The 20,115-nt window shown below is 35.4% G+C and overlaps 1 protein-coding gene across 2 annotated transcripts; it reads left to right on the top strand.

Annotated features, from left to right (window-relative positions):
• Positions 1 to 467: 467 nt before the first annotated feature.
• On the top strand, positions 468 to 17,240 carry Dip-b (Dipeptidase B). 2 transcript variants are annotated; one of them, XM_071701038.1, is made up of 9 exons: positions 468 to 606; positions 796 to 1,096; positions 5,431 to 5,712; positions 8,816 to 8,924; positions 13,048 to 13,195; positions 14,841 to 15,187; positions 15,646 to 15,924; positions 16,408 to 16,647; positions 16,735 to 17,240. In XM_071701038.1, the coding sequence occupies exons 2-9, from the start codon at positions 1,080 to 1,082 to the stop codon at positions 16,882 to 16,884; spliced, it is 1,572 nt and encodes a 523-aa protein (XP_071557139.1). In that variant the 5' UTR covers positions 468 to 606; positions 796 to 1,079; the 3' UTR covers positions 16,885 to 17,240. The 2 variants fall into 2 exon arrangements, with proteins under 2 accessions (XP_071557139.1, XP_071557140.1); XM_071701039.1 differs by having other exon boundaries at positions 597 to 613.
• The last annotated feature ends 2,875 nt before the right edge of the window (positions 17,241 to 20,115 follow it).

The raw sequence follows: 20,115 nt of genomic DNA, 5'->3' as shown, positions 1-20,115 counted from the left end.
TGCTAATCTTAAATACGATATACTTTTGATATACGTTATTTTAAACGTTATTCACTTATATATATATATATATATATATATATATATATATATAATCTTCTCAATGAGGATAAGAATCGTCTCTGTCTTGCTTTATGGTAAATAATATAATTTGAGTAAACATGAGATAGCTGTTGTTCTCGTTCACATTTGTGTGAAATGATTGTTTGCGTATAACAATAAGACATAAATAAATAAAATAAAGATTACGAGGAAGTCAGACAAGCACAGTGCACAGTTCTGTGGACCTATAGACCTATGGAGTTATGGACAATCGGTGATCTGACCATCGACATTGCATTTCTTCGGGACTGGAAATTCAAGTTCGAGGTTCGAGGTGATCCGGTATGCAGACAAACGCTGGCAACGTTGCAGCGATTTAATGGTAGTAGTATCGCCAGTACACATCCTACCTTGACAGAATAGCTCTGTAGTGGTGAAGTAGCAAGACGGTCGGTTATATGCGCAAAAACACAGGCTTTAGTATTGCGCGCGTTCTCGAGTTGGCTGCTCGCAAATCTCATCGCGCGGGAGATGATAATATCGCTGGCACACCAAGCGATAACAGTATAAAGTTCCTGCTTTTATCGCTCTTCTATTTCCATCTTTCTCTCCCTCTCTCCCCCTCTCTTTCTCTCACTCACTCACTCACTCACTCACTCACTCACACACACACGTCCACACACAATATATATGCATGATATATATTTTTCTTTCTTTTCCTTACTCTTCCAATTATTTTCTGTACTGTTACAGTAAACATCACCGGCTTTCAAGTTTGAAGCGTGCCGCGAGTACGGCTTCGATCCTGCGCTCTTCGCTTTTTCGAGGCGTTCGATCAGGCCGCGAGACCTCCATTTTGACAGTACGTCAGCAAGATCGCGTAGAATACGTGGAACCGCTGCGCGCCTATTTTCGTCGGTCATCGAAGAGCGTACGGATTTTACGTTATACGGTTGTGCAGAAGATAATACATATACATTTCCGTACGCTATCTCACACGGAGTATCTTTAGGAGTACGGCGTGGGCGCGGTGCATCATGGCGGTGGAATCGAGGTAAATGTACGGAGAGCCTTGCACGACACATGCTCCGATCTGATATGCGCCGGTATACGACGCTCTTTGCTAAACGCGAATGATCTTTGAAGGGATTATGCTAGTTCAGTGCACAAGGGCACGATCACTCGCGCAGATGATTTGGGTCCAATTTACTTGGGATCATCAGCCATCGTTTAAATTTTTTAAAATGATAATAGAGGAGATAGGTAAAAATACGAGGTACGTTGCGCTTCGACTTATCTTTAAAAAAGAATAGTTGCATCGCGTAAAATTAAATGCCCGCGTACAAAAGATGTTTATATATGCATTTCAATGCTATATAAACACAAATTCATCATGCTTTCAAAGGTTTTACGTTTTTCTGAAAAGACTCGAGTTTATAAGTTGTGCTCCAAATTTCTATCGTATCTCGTATTCCAATCTTCCGCTGTACTTCGAAAATGAGAATAATCATCGTTATTCATCGTTATTCTGGTCACAGTAGATATCAAGTACTATATTGAATGCCCAAGTTGTGTTGTTACCATCAGATGCACTATAATTAGCAGGTAATTCGTAATTCATTGTAAATTGTAGATTCTTGGTGAATAATTAAGTAGTTTACGTCGAAAACGTGACGTGAACATATTTGCTTGCGAATTCGCGCGAACTCATGAGAAATGCGAATTTCTCTGAGCCAATGCTGGTTTGTTTCGCACTGTTACGCGAAACCCAGTGGTGCCCAACTGTTTTGAAGCTGCAAAGTTTCCGACACCATTAGCTCGCAGCTTAGAATACGTTCCTGATTGATTGCATATTGTGCATGCACTTGATAGAAGCTAGTTTCATTCATCAGCAGCTGAGATAAGTCGATATCAAAGTTTAATATAATACAGAAGTTTCCGTGATGTTATTTTTAACTCTTTCTTAACTCAAATTATGCAAGACTTAACAGTGTTTCTTTTGAAACTTATGAGATACATATCTGTTGGTTTTATAAAACATATTCAATATGTTCCAGCATGACTAGTAAAACTAATAATGATCATATGCGCAAAATCAAATATCAATAATAGTATTTGTGTAGTGACAAAAACGAGATTATAGATATATCAACATATCATGAGCCGCACAAAGTAGCGGTTATTATAATTTCTTGACATTACTTGTGCCTTTCTGATTTTTCCACTTTTTAAGTCATTGTTAATTTAGACGAATGCCAGATGCAAATAGATAATGATAAATTATTAGCGCATCATGCGTAAACCGTACGAAGCGAGGCTATGGAAACACCTGATGGCAGCAATGATCGTAGATCTATAAGGACTTCATTATCACCGCGTGATATATATATATATAGATGCGTTCACAAGAGCGGGGAAGCATTATTGTCTGTTGGATTATGTTCACGATCGATCGATGTTCGATTTACCGCGTGCGCGATATCATGTGTACTCTTGAGATTTATTATCTTCCATAGAATTCGACGTTATTGTGCCCGAATTGTGACCAGTCAGCATTGACCGGGTTGATTTCGCGAGCGGAAAAACCTGTTAACGTTAGAACGTGATATACGAATATGGAAAATCTATCATGGATTAAAACAAAGTCTGCGTTAATTGTTATCGTTGCAAAAGAATATTTCGAGCTTGATAAAGCATTTTCTAATTAAATTGTACATCTTCCGATTGTGATATAGAATCTAGAATAAATCTAATCACGGATTTTAATTAACGGGACATTTCACAATCATAACAATCATTATAGATATCATAGCCAGGATAAATATTTTTTATTTGTGGCCTAGATAATTCTGCGTCGATGAAGTACAAGATACTTCGAAAGATGTTATCGTTAGATGATCGTAAGAGAGAGCTCACTGTTTTCATAGCGACTAGCTGGCACCGTTTTTCGGAATTACCTTCGATATTTTCGTGCATTTCATGCAGCACATTTCTTATAAGTGTACGTGCACATCTGCTTCTCTAATATTTTCTTTCCTCTTACATAAAAAGGACCTTTGTGGTATTATGGCAAGAGGTTTATGTGGTCTTTTTATTTATAGCCATATTTGTATAGACTTTCTTACTTGTCTGGAATATGAACATATATATGTGTGTGTGTGTGTGTGTTCATATTCCAGACAAGTAAGTAACTAAAAATAATATAATTGTAGAATATGTTCGTTGATATGTAATCTATATAGATATATATCTCCATATAGATAGAATAAAATACACATATGTATCTCCATATTCAAATGTATATCCATATAGATAGAATAAAACCAAGATGCAAACATAAAACATATTCAGTCATTTTTTATCGGATTGTATAAATATTAGCCACGTAAATATAATTTTAACAATAGCAATTTTCGAATATTCGTATCTAAGCAATTTAGCAACAATGACTTTCGTCTGTAAAAGCGATGCTATAGATATTGTTAATGTAATGCAAATGTATTCCACGTGGGAGGTACCGTTGGTAATCTCATCTAACGGTTATGCGCTGTCCAACTAAAACATTTTCTAAGTTCTCCAAGTCACACATTTAGTAATATATCTTCAATTTATTATTAGTGCTAAATATAGAAGCAGAAGATAACGGTATTTATGGTTAAATGTCATCGATAAGAATGCTATGTCTTTTTCAGAATATTTATATAGCTGCAGCACGATACTCATATCAATTTATCTTCTAACAAAATATCATATCTATAAACAAATAAATTAAAATAAGTTAAAAAAATATCAACAATGTACTTTTGTCAATATTTTATGTAATACATTGATTTTTATATTTAATAATATAATCAATGAAAATAAAATAAAAATAATAATCTTTTAGCTTCGGATTATTATTATAAAATAAGAATGCTTGTTATAATGACATAACATAATCAACAAAAAAAATCTATACTGAGGACTAAAGTCTTATTTGATCATTTAGTTATTAGTTTATGCTTATTGGATAATAATGTTACCTTACATAAAATGGGATAATACAAATGTTCGGGTAGGCAAAACGTGTAGGTATATGAATGGTTAAACTTTGAAGAATAAGTAAAAATAAGCAAAAAATAAAGTAAAAGCAAAAAGAAACTCTGGATTGCTTTGACATTACGTCCGACAGTTTAACAGCAGTGTAAATTTTATACTGCAGTGTTTATCTCAGTCCTTTAATGTATGCGTCACTAACTCGCCATAAAGTGTTATCTATATAGTGATTTTATTTCTTTTTCAAATGCGAATATTCAGTTATCCGATCTTACTGCGAAAATAATAAGAAATTGCAAATATAAAATCACGAATCAAATGCAACACCCATAAACACTGCAGAATATATCAAATAAAATTTCATATCTCCCGTGTGATTCGCATTAAGAGATTTTACAGACAATTTTATTGAAAGGAAAACACGCAAAATTTCATGTATATAATTACAAAAATAATACAATTACAATTTTCATATCGATAATTTGAGAAAATTTTGTTTTCATTATTGCTATGTTTGAAAAACGAAATAAAACTGGAATGTACAAATATATTAATTATTGATAAAATAAAAAATTTAATATTCTAACTTATGTTAATATATTGCCATATATTAATGTAAATTACCATTAACGTCTGCAATAATATTTCTTCTTTTACTTCTTCTTCTAATATTACGTATGCAATAAGATATAAACTTCTTCGCCTCAGGAAACAATTTTCGACATATCCAGTTTATAATGGAAACGGTGATAACAAAAAATTGCATGTTTTGATATCAAAACATATAGGTATTAGTATTCAATGTTTAGAAAAGCACACTTTATGAATAGATTAACACATCAATATCGATCGAAGACATATCAATAAAATAGACTATTTTCTTTTTCCATGTTCGTGTCTCTAACTTATACTTTTATTTAAAAATGAAATTACACAGCGTTTGCATTTACTTTTCTGCATAATACGAAAATACTCGTATTATTCATCGTTTCAATAATACAAATATGTTCATTATCATATTCATCATCGTTTTTAAATCTAACAGGCCATAATTTTAGCAGATGAATAATATGCGGCTAATGGATTAATGGCATTGAGTGAATCTCGTTTCTCTCTCTCTCTCTCTCTCTCTCTCTCTCTCTCTCTCTCTCTCTCTCTCTCTCTCTCTCTCTCTCGTTTTCTTTTTTGATGGAAATCTTTATTTTCCTCCACTAATTTGTATATTCCACTGTAATTATGTTGATTTCAATGGACATATCGTGTTCTCGTTAACGAGTAATCTTGCTTTTGTCTAATCGGATTTACTAATAATTAGTGAGACGTCCAAATAACAAGCATAATGATTCATTTCAGATGGATGCCATGTCAACTGAAAATTGAAACAAATATCTGCAGCGGCGATTACGATGGCATTATTCTGGTGTCAGGAAGTGCCCCTGGATCCAACGAGCCGGAACCCTTCAAAACCGTCCTCTACGCCGCGGCCCAGATCGATGCCGCACTGGGCGTGATCGGCGCGGTTTTGCCCATCAATTTGCTCGCAAAAAGGTTCATTTACAGCCCAACGGGTCCGCTTAACATGGATTATCACGATGTGCGGAGTTTCGCAGAGGCAGCCACGAAGGGAGTAAAACGGTAATTCTTTTGTATAATGATTCCATACGCTTTTCTTTCTCTTTCATTTCTTTCTCTAATCTTTTTTTTTTTTTAATACGAGCACCACAGTAACAGAACCGTCGCATTATTTACATATGTTAGTATGTATTATATCGGCATGTGTCATCGGTATACCGAGATATACTTTTTACAAAATTAAATAAAAATCAACGCGAAATCGCACATCACACGATTTTCATGTTTATTTTATTTATACAAAGTACTGTATTATTATTATTGTGTCAAGTATTTATTAATGTTATATGATTATAATGTAATAAATAAGTTTCGGATTTGGACAAGATTCGCAACTATTTTGCACAGTGTACGACACAGTCTCAGCTCTTCCTTTCTTTTTTTCCATACGAGGACGATTGCCTTTTTTCGTGATCGTTATGATTTGACATAATCAATAAAAAAGGACGCATACAATAAATATTGCTCGACAATTATACATGTAAATAGCTGGCATATTTGGCCAACTTTGGTCTAGAATTAAATATATATCCTACATTATTGTCTTTAGATCTTACAAATCTCGGATCTGACACTCCTGGGTAATTGCTATTACGGGCTAACAATTACTCGTTAATTCGGTGCTTTATATGCTGTCGGTGAATTAAATCATGGTTGCCGACATAGCTAGATAAGTCTTGGTTATCTGTCGTTTTGAGGAGAGATGGGAAATGCTCTAGCGATGACAAAGGGAACGACGTACAATGGCACGACGCTATTAAAGCAACGCCGCGCACTTACCTTGCCATAAATGTCTGTTTTTAATTTCAGTCTAACAAGATTTCTACATGTTTGTCGATTGTTTATCGATAAACGAATCAACATTTATTGCGAAAATTTTTTCGCAAAATATTTTTTCAATTTCTTGATTCTTTAACAATATATATAATTATTAAAAGTTCAACAATATTTTTAATCTCTCTGGTATTTCTAATAAGCATTCTTCAACTATATAAGGGACACTTTACTAAATTCCACAATCGAAGCGCGCAAATTCCAGTGTTTTTCATTGTCCGGGTATAATTGGATTTGGCGAACATACCCAGAGGAAGTGACGTTATATCTACGTTCTTATGTCGGCAATTTGCATATATCCGAAAAAATCACCGCATTTTTTCGAGTTTCTTTTTGTAATTAATCGAAATCAGTACCGGAGTAATTAATCAAAGGCTCTTGATTGTATGTTTACAATTTCGAACATCTTCTCACCCGCATACCGAGTGTTCATTCACTACAGCAACACGATGGTCTTGTAACGAAACGAACCACGAACGATTGTGAGCATTTTGTGTACTCCAATAGCTGCATAGGGGAAACGCAATGATGCGCGAACGAAATTCCGTGCGAGCCATATGCCTGCCCGTCCCGAAATACGATTGAAAAATGAAATTCCTGTCCGCTTGGCGTAACTGTTTTTTTCACGCGGCAGTAGTGACGTTAACGGAAGATTGGCATGGAGAACGTTCCACGCTAGGCGAAAAAAATTGGAGACCGTATCTTGTAACGCATATCAATGTCGCAATATTTTGCCTTAATGATATTTTTTGAGTTTATTCGCGACTTTGGACTTTGTATAATATCAAAAGCTAGCTAATAAATAAGATAAACGTCACACTAATATCACTCCGTATCACTATATCTAAAAAATATAACGATTTCAACAAGTGTTTAAGGTATATTATTATAATAATATAAGCAGTAAACAACAAAGTAATTAATTAAAAATAAATAATAAAAAATTATAAATTATAAAAATATGAAAAATTATAAAAAAGATTATTTTGAAAACTTAACTAAATATCTATAGTAATAAAATTTTTTATTGTATTTATGTAAATGTAACGTAACTAAATTTTGCTTAAACCTCATAAACTCTTGGATGCCAGCTTGCCGTTCTGTACAATTATTTGCTTACACTTGCAGTACAATTTGCTTACACTTGCAATTTATTTTTCTCCTCGTGCAAAATTTCGTAGTATTCTCTAGAGGAAACTGGTTGCAACCTATGAATTTTAATCTTTTAGTCTGCATTTTAATTATTACCAATGTTTTCCGCGGACAAAACTGCTACCATGCTCCGTTACACACCTGAGCAATAACGCAGTATTTGCAGTCCTTTTGAAATCTCGGAATAATAGCAGTGCACGGTTCTACGCGACATTAATACCAAACTCAAATCAGAAGTACTTTGTTGAATCGAGAATAGAATGAGAGATTTGAGAAGCGCGATATAACGACAGTTTCTCGAAATTGCCAAGTGCGAAATATCGCACGCATCGGGAACGTAACGAAGTTTAAACACGATAGTGATATACTTCGGGAATAGATTAATAGTTCGTGATTCACTCGTGCAAGAGTGAAAGACACCCTCGGTTACGTGGTTACGTTTGTATTACATCCGACAAGACGAAAATTGGACACGAAGGAAGCGAGAATGGCCATTCGTGTCTCGGGGTACTCAATGAGAACCGCACACCGCACCTTTCCCCAGAGAACACATTTCTCTTCTCCCTTTTTGCATGAACGTTCATCTCTTGAAGTGTAGTATTACTGCAGGTTTTATGATAGTAATATTATATTGCGTAGATTACGACGTCCGCTGACAATCACCGAACATTGACAATATGTCTACACCGTAATTACGGTCAGCTTCCCCTCAAGTCTATGCATATGAACGTCGTTCTATACCTTCGAGTTCCATCTAGGGTATCTCTTGATCCTTTACTGGATTCTTAGATTGATATCCTATTGATCATCAACCTGTCAACAGGAGAGCTTCTTGACCGTTTGAGTTTTCTTCAGTTGACATTTCTTTTTTAATAATATAGAGGGCTATCAAACTTGTGACAAACAAGAGAAAATTCTTACGTCACACATACACACAGCACATACGTGCGCACACACATACAGTTTATTTTATATTTATTTAATAATTTTAGATTAGCAATACTAAAGTAAAATATGACCTTACTCCAAAGTTCATTTCATTATATGATTGAATATTAATGCATTATAATAATAATTCACAATTTAACTGATTTTATAACTTTTTGCATTTATTATATAGGGCTTTGAAAGCTGGTGTGAAATGTCCTTTATTGGTGCTACTACCGGATGACCGTTTTGAAAACGTTGAGCTAGTTACGCTTCTTGGTGCTCTGGAGGGTCTTTACGTGGTGAGTTCCGTCACGACAAATTATTCATCATAATACTACCACGTCGAAATAATGTTATGATAAGTAGATCATATTATATATTTTTTAAATGTCTTTTACACTTGGAAAAACGGAATATTAAATGATTTCAAATACTTTCAATAAAATGAAATTTTTTTGACTGCATAGGCGCATGAAAATTTATAGTAGGACCAAAATAACCATTAGTTTTATTATTAGAACCTCAATGCACGAAGATGTTCAAGAAAAGAATCTCAATTACCTCACTTGATTTAATTCAGTAAAAATAGCAACCACAAATTTCCCACTTACAACGATTGTTAAATATGGAAAAGTTGAATCGATCTAATATCTCAATAACGATTAATTATTAAGATATTATAGAATTTAAAAAAACAAATCGGAAAAATTGCTGGCTAAAATCGAGAGAATCAATGAGCGAATGTTATTCAATTGTGCCAATATATCCGGTTAAGGTATTTCACAGATAGTTGGTACAGTTGTGGTTATACGAAAGCCGTTTAAACCAATCAAACAGATACAATACAGCTTTGTGCGCATCTACATTGGCAGAATAGGAAGCCTGTAGTTGTATCTGGAAGGAATTCATCTCCGTGTTTCAGCCGAGTTTGGTACGCTGCGGTCTGATTGGCTACCCCCAAGTTGCTCACCATACTCTAACTCTAGTAAATCCGTCTACCTCGCCTCTAAACTAAATTGCTACTGTGATCTTAATCCATAACTAATGACTGTGCGGGCCGCGCGACGCAATTCAACTAATCCATGATATTTTACGGAAACAGAATTAATTCCGCTTCATTAATATCCGATTCATTCCCAATAAGACTCGATTCGCGAACGGCCGCAATCGAGCAATTACTCGAATAATATGAACCTTCGTACAGAATATTCATTATTTAATAATTATGAGAAGTTATAGGGTACGCGGATAATTTGCAACCATTTGCGTTTCACGACTTTGATACACAAATATCGTAATCCATGCATCAAATGCAGACTGATTAGAATTACTCGGTGCTGACAGGTCGACCATATCCGAGCTTTCAAAATTTATTTTTCTCGGATGCAAATGTATGTGACGGCGGCAAAGCACAAATATAGTTTTAACGTACGACATCGGCCGAGAATAAGACCATAGACGTTTCGATAAATAAGCTCGTTCAACGTCTTGAATAAACGATGGCTCGATGACAGATACCGACGGCAAAGAGTGCGGTCAACACGATCATCAAACAACACCTGCCACCGACAGACTCCGGCACGGGCTGGGCTTGATCGATAAGTGTCTTACAGAGAATATCGGATTGCACAACTCGATTGCAAGCTCCATTGTTCATTAACCTCAGCGCCGTCGCGGTTAATTACGATCGGACGATAGTATCCGTGTTATTATGCGAACTTCGAAGTCGGAAGTTATCCGGCACGAGTATACGCGGCGTGATCGATTTGCGAATCCTATAGTAATCGCTTTACCAGAGCGAGCCGCGCGCGATCGATCATGTCACTCACATACATTCGACAATTAAGCATATTTAATTGGATAGAGCCATTGAAAGAGCTCTTCAATAAACGTTGCAAATACTAAATTTCAGATATCTTGCTATAGCATATAAGAATAATGACTGATAACAAAAAATTTTTTGTAATAATATGTAACAATATCTATATTATATTAACTATATCTTTACAAAAAAAAAATCGCGATATTATTCCAAAAGATTAATTTTCTTTGCGACAATATGACAATTAAAGCAGACTTACTGCCTTTTTGTATTATACAAAATAAAACAATATCTTTTTTAAAGGTAAGAAGTAGCGTTTTGTGTAATTGCTATAAATTTTGCGCTTGAACTATTCTTTTATTAAATTGCAATATCCGATAATGTATAAACGTTAACCTAGTATTGATTCTTATCCGTCGTAAAATGTTGAAACAGCTGTTGAAATAAAGACAAGATCTGGACACTCGTCTCTTGACGGATTAAAGGAGAAACGATAACTTTAAGCCGATAAAGTATAAAGGTACTTGGAAAAGAAGAAGGGCTCTGCGTTTGTGATTAGCGTAGATTGTATGCTAGACGGGACAAGAGATTGTTCTTGGACTATACATCATGGAGAAAACGAGTCTTTTGGAACTACGCTGGAATAAACTTTATTTATTATACAGAATATTATAAAAAATTCTAGATTTAGAAAGTAAATAATATTCTTCAAAAAAGTAAAAAAGTCTAATCAACATATATGTTGAAAAATCGTCTTTATTGGAGATAGAAACCATTTTTAATTTGGATAAGACAGATGATTTACTTGCATTTTTGCTATAATGCTTACTTTTTTTGCATAGATCGATTTCCTTCATGTTGCATAAAAAAGTATAAAAATTTAATAATCATAGAATAAATTAAAAAATAAATACTTTACGAGATATTTCACATCTTATGTCACAATTAATATATCGGAATAAAATGATTTGAATATGAATTATCTTGTAAAAAATTTATTTCTCGATTATTTTACTTTAATATTGTTACATACAAAAAATATCATATATCTACGTAGGTATGTTTTCTAAAAGTGAATTATTTTTTTCATTTATTTGATTCATTGGTAATTTGATAACGCCATTCAAATTTTGGATAAAAATAATATATATTTATATTAAAAAATTTAAACCTTTTGTTTAAATACTGAAATATTTATTGTTTTCTGAGAAATAACTACAACAAAAAGTCGGCATAATTAATATTGACACGTATCACTGACAATTGATCAAACTGCAAATACTAAACGGTGATTTAATTGGATACTACACAGCTAATTTTTATCTGAAAAAAATTGTTATTTCATGCATTAGTATCATATCGGTTTATTTATACCTTTGTTGCGTTCAACTTTAAATCGAGTTCGAATTGTTTTTTTCGAGACTTACGCGCAACAAACTTTATCTAATAGTGAATGTTCTCGTAATTCGTTGCACATACATAACAGACATTCTTGTCGCGTAAGTTCAAGGACCAAAATTCTAAGTTCGAACCACCAAGGGAGAAGCAGTCGGTCGGGGCTTGTTTGTGGGTGGCAGCGGGATGTAGCAAGGGGTTAGGAGAACGCAGGGGGGTAAGCCGAGTGCTCTGCCCTATCAAGAGTAGCAAATGCTTGGCGTTCCTGAATCCTGGCGGCCGGCGAGGCGACCTAATTAGCGAAATACTCGGGCCCTCCCTCGTCTCCCGTCACCTCACCGACCGCTCAGCCCGCGGCATCGGAGCGTTGTCGGCACCAAGCTCATACGCTTCTTTCTTGATAGTTCCCTCTTCTGACCCTCTTTCCTCTTCTGCATCGCTCGTTCCTTCCATCCGACGCAAATACGAGGCATCGTTTTCCAAATACCAGAAAGCACCCTCGGAATTTCTGCGCCGCGTAATCGGAACACCACGTCGTCGCGAATCTCGCGTCGGTCTCTTTCTCGCTTCTCTTACAGCTAGCAGTTTTCCGACTTTTTCAATTCTTTTCACCCGCTCACAAGTTGCACGAACGCGCGTCAGTGACAATGCAAAAGGTCGCATTTCGATATATTCCCAATTTTACTACATGAAAAAAGTGTGAAAATATTTTCTCAAATTTTTGAAATTTTATACATTTACAGATGAATAATTAAATGCAAATGCATTAAAAAGAGAAAATATTATATGCATTATAATGCTAGGATTTTTAAAGCAAAGAGCAAAGATAATGAAAGTTGGCTTTTGCCGGATGTATAAATCAACTAGAAAATCTTTCAACCGATTTATACATAAGTCCATAAGAGTTATAAGCCCCAGCTCCATTATCTATGAAGTGCTCGTTCGATAAGAAGATTATCATACTTAACGTTTTCAGTGCAGACAAATAAACTTCTCTTTCTTCATTAGATCTGATGGCGAATAAAAAAGTAGTAAATGATGTATAATTTGTGTATAACAGATTTTAAAGAGAAATAATGTAGTGTACTATTTAAACAGTATACTAATTGTAAGGCAAACAAAAAAATTTTCTTATTTTTCATTGTTTGCCATAATCGTATCTTAATGATTTATAATCTTCAACCGGCGATTTTATATTTTCACAGCCTTTAGAGGTGCGTGAGATATGTCCAGATCGGTGCTACAAAGCGTGTCAACTTGGAGTGTGGAGTCCGATTTGCAGTAAGAAGCTTCAGGGTATCGTGAAACTCGCCTCGGCGCTCGAGAGTGGTAGATACGTCGCAAGGGACATAGGTAAGTCCTGTTCTATCCCAGGCGCACACGGCTCACGGAATTTTATCGAGTGAGTAAAGCAGGTTTTCCTGTCCGCGTGAGAGAAGAGCTCGGGCTCGGGCTTTCGTCGCGAGTTTCCGCTTTTCGCGGAAGAAATAAGCTTTGGTGGGGAAAATCGCCCGCGGCTTTCTATAACTTGTCCGAGAAAGGTCTTTTGGCTCCTGGTTAATCGAGCACAACTCGCCGCTCTTCCAATGTCCAAGTTCAGTCGGAATAGCCCTCGGGAATTATCGAGTTTAAAGTTTAAGTAGCTGGCGATTTGGAGAGAGAGTTTAAGTGTTCATTTTTTATGTTACGCCTCATGAACAACGTAGAAGGAAAGTACGGAGCTCGTTCCCTGTGGCAATTAATAACAATTGGCGTTTCTGCGATATTTGCCTTAACGTTTCAAGAATTTATCCTTTATCGTAGCATTTATACTTTATCAAGTATATGGCTTTTATACACACAAACTTTCATTCCCGCCCAACTTGGATATAGAATTTATATTATTTATTCGCTTGCTTGTAGAGCAAACCGAGGAAAGTGGATAATGCAATTTCGTTAAGTAAACTTTGATGACCTGACCGTTGCCGCAGACTGCAGACTATTCTCTCAGGCTAGTGTCCCATGGAGCGGATTACGCGTAACGGAACGAACGTATCACCAATCACGGGATCGTTCTGATAGAACCCTGTCAAAGATTCCGTCGAAACAGTCCCGTGATTGGCTCATTCCGTTTCCGCGTTATCCGCTTCATGGGACGCCAGCTTCAGTCGAGTCCGAATCATTCGCATGTGCCAGAGCAAATAATAAATAATAAGCAAAGCACGAATTTTTTAATATTACTAATCAACACGGATCGGAAAGACATTCACAATTGTTAATTTGAGATTTATAACACATTTTTTATATAATTTATCGCAAAATATGTTAATTTCAATTAACATTATATAATAATATATTAAAATTTATTGAATATTAATTGCAATATCAATAACAGTATTTTTGTGCATATTAAAATTTATTCATTATACTTTTCGATCAAATAAGAATAACAAAGTGCAAATAATTAAACAGCAGTCTTGTGCTGAGCTTGTCAAGCAGTAAAAGTAATTGCTGATGAAAAATATCGTATTTGTTTGAAAATAATTGGCATGTTTTTTATAATAAAAGGAAGAGTTCAATCTATTCAGTTTAGTTTTTCAGTTTCATATCTCAATATATTGAACAAACAGATGCGAAGCTTATTTTCGCAACTGAATTACGTGTGTATGCATGTGTGTGCGTGCACGCACGTGTATAGATTAATCAAAATAAATTTTAAATAAATTAAATGCGCTACATGAATGATTTAATTACTACCGAAAGTCGCATTTTTTAAGTAAAACTAGCAATTGCGGAAACATATCGCAAAGTTTTGTCTTTATCGAATAAACTTTATGAGATAGTGAAATATAATCGCGAAATAAAGAATGGATATTTTGTATCCAGTTATTAAAAAAAAATCTATAGATTTTAATATATTAAAAACAAAATCTATTTCTTTAAGACACGCATTTATTCAATCTACATCTATCTATATCCTATTAATAGCCAGCGGCGCTTTTACTTTGTGTTAAATTAGGCGGTGCAGACCCCGAAAGAATGGCGCCCCTGAGAGTGGAGGAATACCTGGCGGAGCTGTTTTGCGGATCGAATATCACGATGCAAGTGATATCCGATCAGGATACGCTACTTCAAGAATACCCGCTATTCGCCTGTGTAAATCGCGCCGCCTCGGTAATACCGCGTCACGCCGGTCGAATTATATTTTTGACCTATGAGCCGTCTGCCTGCGTCTTAGAGACGATCATGATCGTGGGGAAGGGTGTCACTTACGATACCGGTGGCGCCGACATCAAGTGTCAGGGCATCATGGCTGGCATGTCGAGGGATAAATGTGGCGCGGCCGCCTGTGCCGGATTCATGCAGGTGCTGTGTAGTAATATATCATGCTGGAACGATCGCGTTTCACCTCGCGTCTATTAAAATAATATAGCGTTTTAATAAGTTTCCTGCTCAGCAATATATACGAGCTGGTAGATTTTTGAAATGATCATCGTATGCGAACCGTAATTCTATTCCTTATGCCTTATGGCATGGTATAGTGCATTAATGGTCTCGATGCACGCTTCTCTCTCCGTATATAGCGCATCGAGCCTATTACTATTCCTTTGATGCACTATGATCGAGATAAAGACTTTGAACAAATAAATATTCAATCGCTCGCGGCTATAATATCAAGAATCAAAAGTTATCATTTTTTTACACATTAATTTTTGTTAAAAAGAGAGTTAAAATTCGCGAGAAGTAACGCGATTTCAAAAAATTTAATAATCCACAATTAATTTCATATGTCAAAGTAAGAGCTGTTATGTTAAATATCGTAGGTAGTGAATTTATTGCAACCACCGACGGTAAAGGTCGTCGCCGCTTTGTGTCTTGTAAGAAATAGCGTAGGCGAGAACTCTTACGTCGCCGATGAGGTGATCACGGCAAAATCCGGTGCAAGGGTACGCGTGGGTAACACGGACGCCGAAGGTAGGATGGCTATGGCCGATGCTCTCTATTATCTCAAAAAAATGGCTCTATGTTCCGTGAATCCGCACCTCTTCACGATAGCTACGCTAACAGGCCACGCAGTATTAACTGCAGGTTCGGGATATTCCGTAAGTACCGTCAAGTCACATTTGCTTGTTATGCTTTTAACCGCATTTTAGCGAACGTTAAGATAACACGTGCAGCTGCTTGAATTCCTATTGCTCGGATGACGATATAGCGTACCTTGAACGAGAAGAGAGCAAATAACCCCATTGCACTACCATCGCGCGTAATAATAACAAACCTAGACGTTAAAATCTAGATGCGAACTGGCAGGAACATATACAGACAGTTACGTGTTTGTTGATTCATTGACGAAAGCGTAATTGGACAGGTTTATAAACGATCTAGATGCAGCGCGCGCGTTTAGTTTTCTTGTATTATATTGAATTCTGAGCGTGATGTGTGAGATAACTTTGTTATCAAAATTGCTCGTAGACATTAACCATAATTCATCCTCTGGTTATTTTATTCTCCCGATAAAAGACATATCATTTATTGATATTTATAAAATTTACAAAAAGAACTTACGTTTATATTCATTGCTATAGATTGCGATGGATAATTCCGTGGCACGACTAACCAGTAATGCGGAAAAACTTCAAGCTTCCGGCGAAGCTATTGGCGATCCATTTGAAATATCGCGAATACGTAGGGAGGATTTTCTCATCCATCAAGGACGTGCGGAAGGTGACGATATTCTTCAGGCACTAAATAAACCTAGCTCCAAAACTCCACGAGGTCATCAGGGACCAGCAGCCTTTCTAATTAAGGCTTCCGGATTGGACAAGGTGCCATATGCTTGTTATTATTATTATTATTAAAGTTTAAAATGTTTCCAGGCATTATAACATTGCTTAATGATCTATAACTTTTAGCATGGTATTGAGTCAGAGAAGCCGTTGAAATATTGTCATCTGGACGTAGCCGGTAGTGCCGGTGATCTTCCCGCACAACCAACCGGTTCACCGATATTAACATTAGCCAAAGCATTTCTTTTTGATAAAATAGAGATCAAAGATCCATGATACTAACATAAACTATTTATAATGTTCTATATACACAATACACATCCTTGTATAATATCACATCTTTGACTGGCAATTAATATTCATAACTTGCGCAAAGAACTTTGGATATTAACCGGAAATGCAAATAATAATTAATCATCTCCATAAATCCTTAATCCTCCGAGTTTCCATAAATTGTACAGCGCGGATTTACTTGAAACACAAATGATTACACTAGGGTCATTACATCAGTACCGGATTTGCTAATAGACACGTGTCTAGGGTGGCAAGATTTTAGGAACGACAAATTTCTAAGATGTCTTTTTAATATGAAATATTGACAAATAAAGATAAATTTATTTTGTTATACCATATTTTAACGATAAGAGGTAAAATCTATTATTTATTCATTTCGTCAGTAATCCCTTTTTTTGTATAATGAAAAATTTCCTTGTGACATCGTGATATTAAATATGAATAGTGACCATAGGCAATATCAGCTACTAAGTAGTTAAATCTAATCCTAAATTAATAGTCAAAATTTCTCTCAAATTATGTTGCAAATAAATACGTGATAAATTATTATATTAATAGATTTGCAGTTTTTTTTTCAAATTTTTAGAATTTTTATTTATTTTGCATTTGTCCGTCAAAATCACCTATATTATTTACTTAATTCTTCCCAACTAAATACAGTGAATCTTTTATGAATGATCGAATTAACGCAGGCATCGTGAGCAGACAATAATTACGGATTAAGAAGCTTTTCCATTACAATAACGTTTAAAGACATTAATTTGCTCTGTATCGCCCCCCCCCCCTCTCTCTCTCTCATTCCCTCTTTCTCTCTTCCTGACCAATTTTGTATCGATTACAGCATGGAGTTTGTAGCTGTACCCCTTTAAGGTACACGCACATCGATTTGTACGGACATCTACCTCAGTCTCATTGCATCCCGTATAGCGGCAATCCCGTCTTAGCTATGTCCTATTGCTATCTGATCCAAGGAAAATGTCTGACACTGCGAAATAATCTTCCCTACGAAATGCAATACGTTTGCGAACTCGACTGTAAGCCCGTCTGTATATCGCCCTGCCCGCCCTGCAAAGTTTCCTGTGATTCCCATGGAACGCCTTGTCCGCCGATCACCAGATGCCCCACTTATTCAAATACGAAGTCCTGCGAGCGTCAAGCGCAATCCTATCCACCTGCCCAATCTGCGTCGTTGTGTCAACCCTGTTCATCTAATACAGAAACGATGTACCAGGGAGCAATGTGTCAACCAAATGTCCAAAGAAACGAATTGAACCCGCGCGCCTGACAATATGTCAAGTTACGAGATATTCATGTGATATGAAGATTTATGAGGACCATTTGTGTATGGCGAGTCGTTAATCTCGCTATCGATCGAAGTCGATTTTTACTAACGTTTTATTTGATTTACTTTATAGCACTATGTTATTTGATATAATGTATACATTTGTGAGAATAAAAAATATATTATGGATAAAAATTGTTGTCTCATCTTTTTTTGCCGAGAATATTTCATTTAATTGAAAAAAATATATAATTGTTTTTAAAAATTGCATTTATATCGAATGAGTACTTGATATCTGCAGTCAGTAAGTTCTATATATTTGGTATCAAATGTCTGGTACATCTAAAGTCAATGATGTATCTTCAGTAGGTACATCTCACAGTATTTTCTATTATCAAAGAATGGTTATATTTTAAGACATAATGTTATATGTTACTAACAGTAAATATATAAAATAATTTAATATTCAATCAATAATTTAATATCAATTTCTAAATTAGAGCTATATGTATAATTATTTGTAATTTTTTGCTCAATAATATTTTTGTGTATTACGGTAAATTTCACTTAATAATAATGCATAAACGATTAAATACAATTATAATTTAATCTCTAAATTTTGATTTTATTCGATTATCCTAAATACGGGTTATTTACTCATATTGACGATAACATACTGAAAAATCAATGTCAAATAACTTGCTTTAATAACGTCTATATATCTGTTTCTAATATTTCTTTTATCTATGCAAAGGATTGTATTATTGCCTTTATGAGAAACACTGATAAAATACTTAAAAAATACATACACGTACCTACTGAATAGTACATTCACATTATCAACTGTAGCAAATTTATGTTAAGTCACTCAAGCTACATGGGAATGTTGCTCTATGCATAAATATATAAAACAATTTCAATAAATATATTAAAGTCATGTTTAGTTTTATCATTGCGTGTCTATCGATGATTAAAACCGCATTTGACAATTACTGAGTTGCTTTATAAGCTTGATTCGAGCAAAAGAATACCGTGGAAGGGAAACTTAATTAACTACTACGTCCTTTCTTAATTAAGAGAAAATGTTTGGCGTATCTCGTAGAGATTACTGCGAACGAAACAAACTTCCGTTTGCGTTACCATCGCGCTTGTTTTCTCACGATCGAAAGCCCGATCCAAAACTAATCATGGAATTTTTTGCAAAAATATTGATGTTATGTCAAATAAATGATATAAAGACTGACAGAGTACAAATGTTTATATAATTTTCGTTAGATTATTAATTAAAGTCTCATCAAATAACCGTATAGAGATGTAAGCTACAATGAGCGAATTATGCAGCAATCTAGGTATTAAAACAAAAATTACTTAATAAAAAATCCGAAAAAATCTAAAAAAATATTTTATAAAAATAAATTTAATATCAACTTAATGTCATTAATCCGAAATGTCTCATGCATGATTAAGAAAGTATCAGTTTGATTATTTTATTATTTTATTATTTATATTTTGTGTCACTAATATTAAATATCAATCATTTCATATATGTATATATATGAAATACGGATATCGTCGTATACAAAATCGACATACGAAAGCGTCGGCCGCGAATGATAGCTCCAGGGATACAATACAAGGGAAAAGAAGCAAGGGATACCTAGTATACAATTCGCAGGCAGTAACATAGTGACAAGAGAAGGCAGCATTATCAGTGCGATGGTACATACGAGTTGACATTGTTTGAAGAACTTGAAGGCAACGCGAGTCACCGATTGCAAGAAGCGCGACGCGAGGTTCGCAAGGAGGTAACATACCGGACGGGAGGGACGAAGGGCGTAGAGGGGTGAAGGAAGAGAGTGAGAGAGGAGGGGGCGGTAGGGGGCAGTGTGGCGGGTTCGACGGCCGGCTGGTGGCCCAGTGACCGGGACCGG

Source organism: Temnothorax nylanderi, unplaced genomic scaffold (assembly GCF_030848795.1).
Source record: "Temnothorax nylanderi isolate EJ_2023f unplaced genomic scaffold, tnyl_v1.0 TNYL_tig0024_pilon, whole genome shotgun sequence".
Classification (NCBI taxonomy): Eukaryota; Metazoa; Arthropoda; class Insecta; order Hymenoptera; family Formicidae; genus Temnothorax; species Temnothorax nylanderi.
The sequence above is the reverse complement of the archived record's forward strand: the minus strand, read 5'-3'. Positions and strand labels throughout refer to the sequence as shown.

Excerpts from the sequence above, each read along its gene's own strand:
- Dip-b (XM_071701038.1), top strand. Across the intron at positions 8,925-13,047 it reads CTCTGGAGGGTCTTTACGTG|CCTTTAGAGGTGCGTGAGAT; the intron begins GTGAGTTCCGTC and ends ATATTTTCACAG. Across the intron at positions 15,925-16,407 it reads CTGCAGGTTCGGGATATTCC|ATTGCGATGGATAATTCCGT; the intron begins GTAAGTACCGTC and ends TCATTGCTATAG.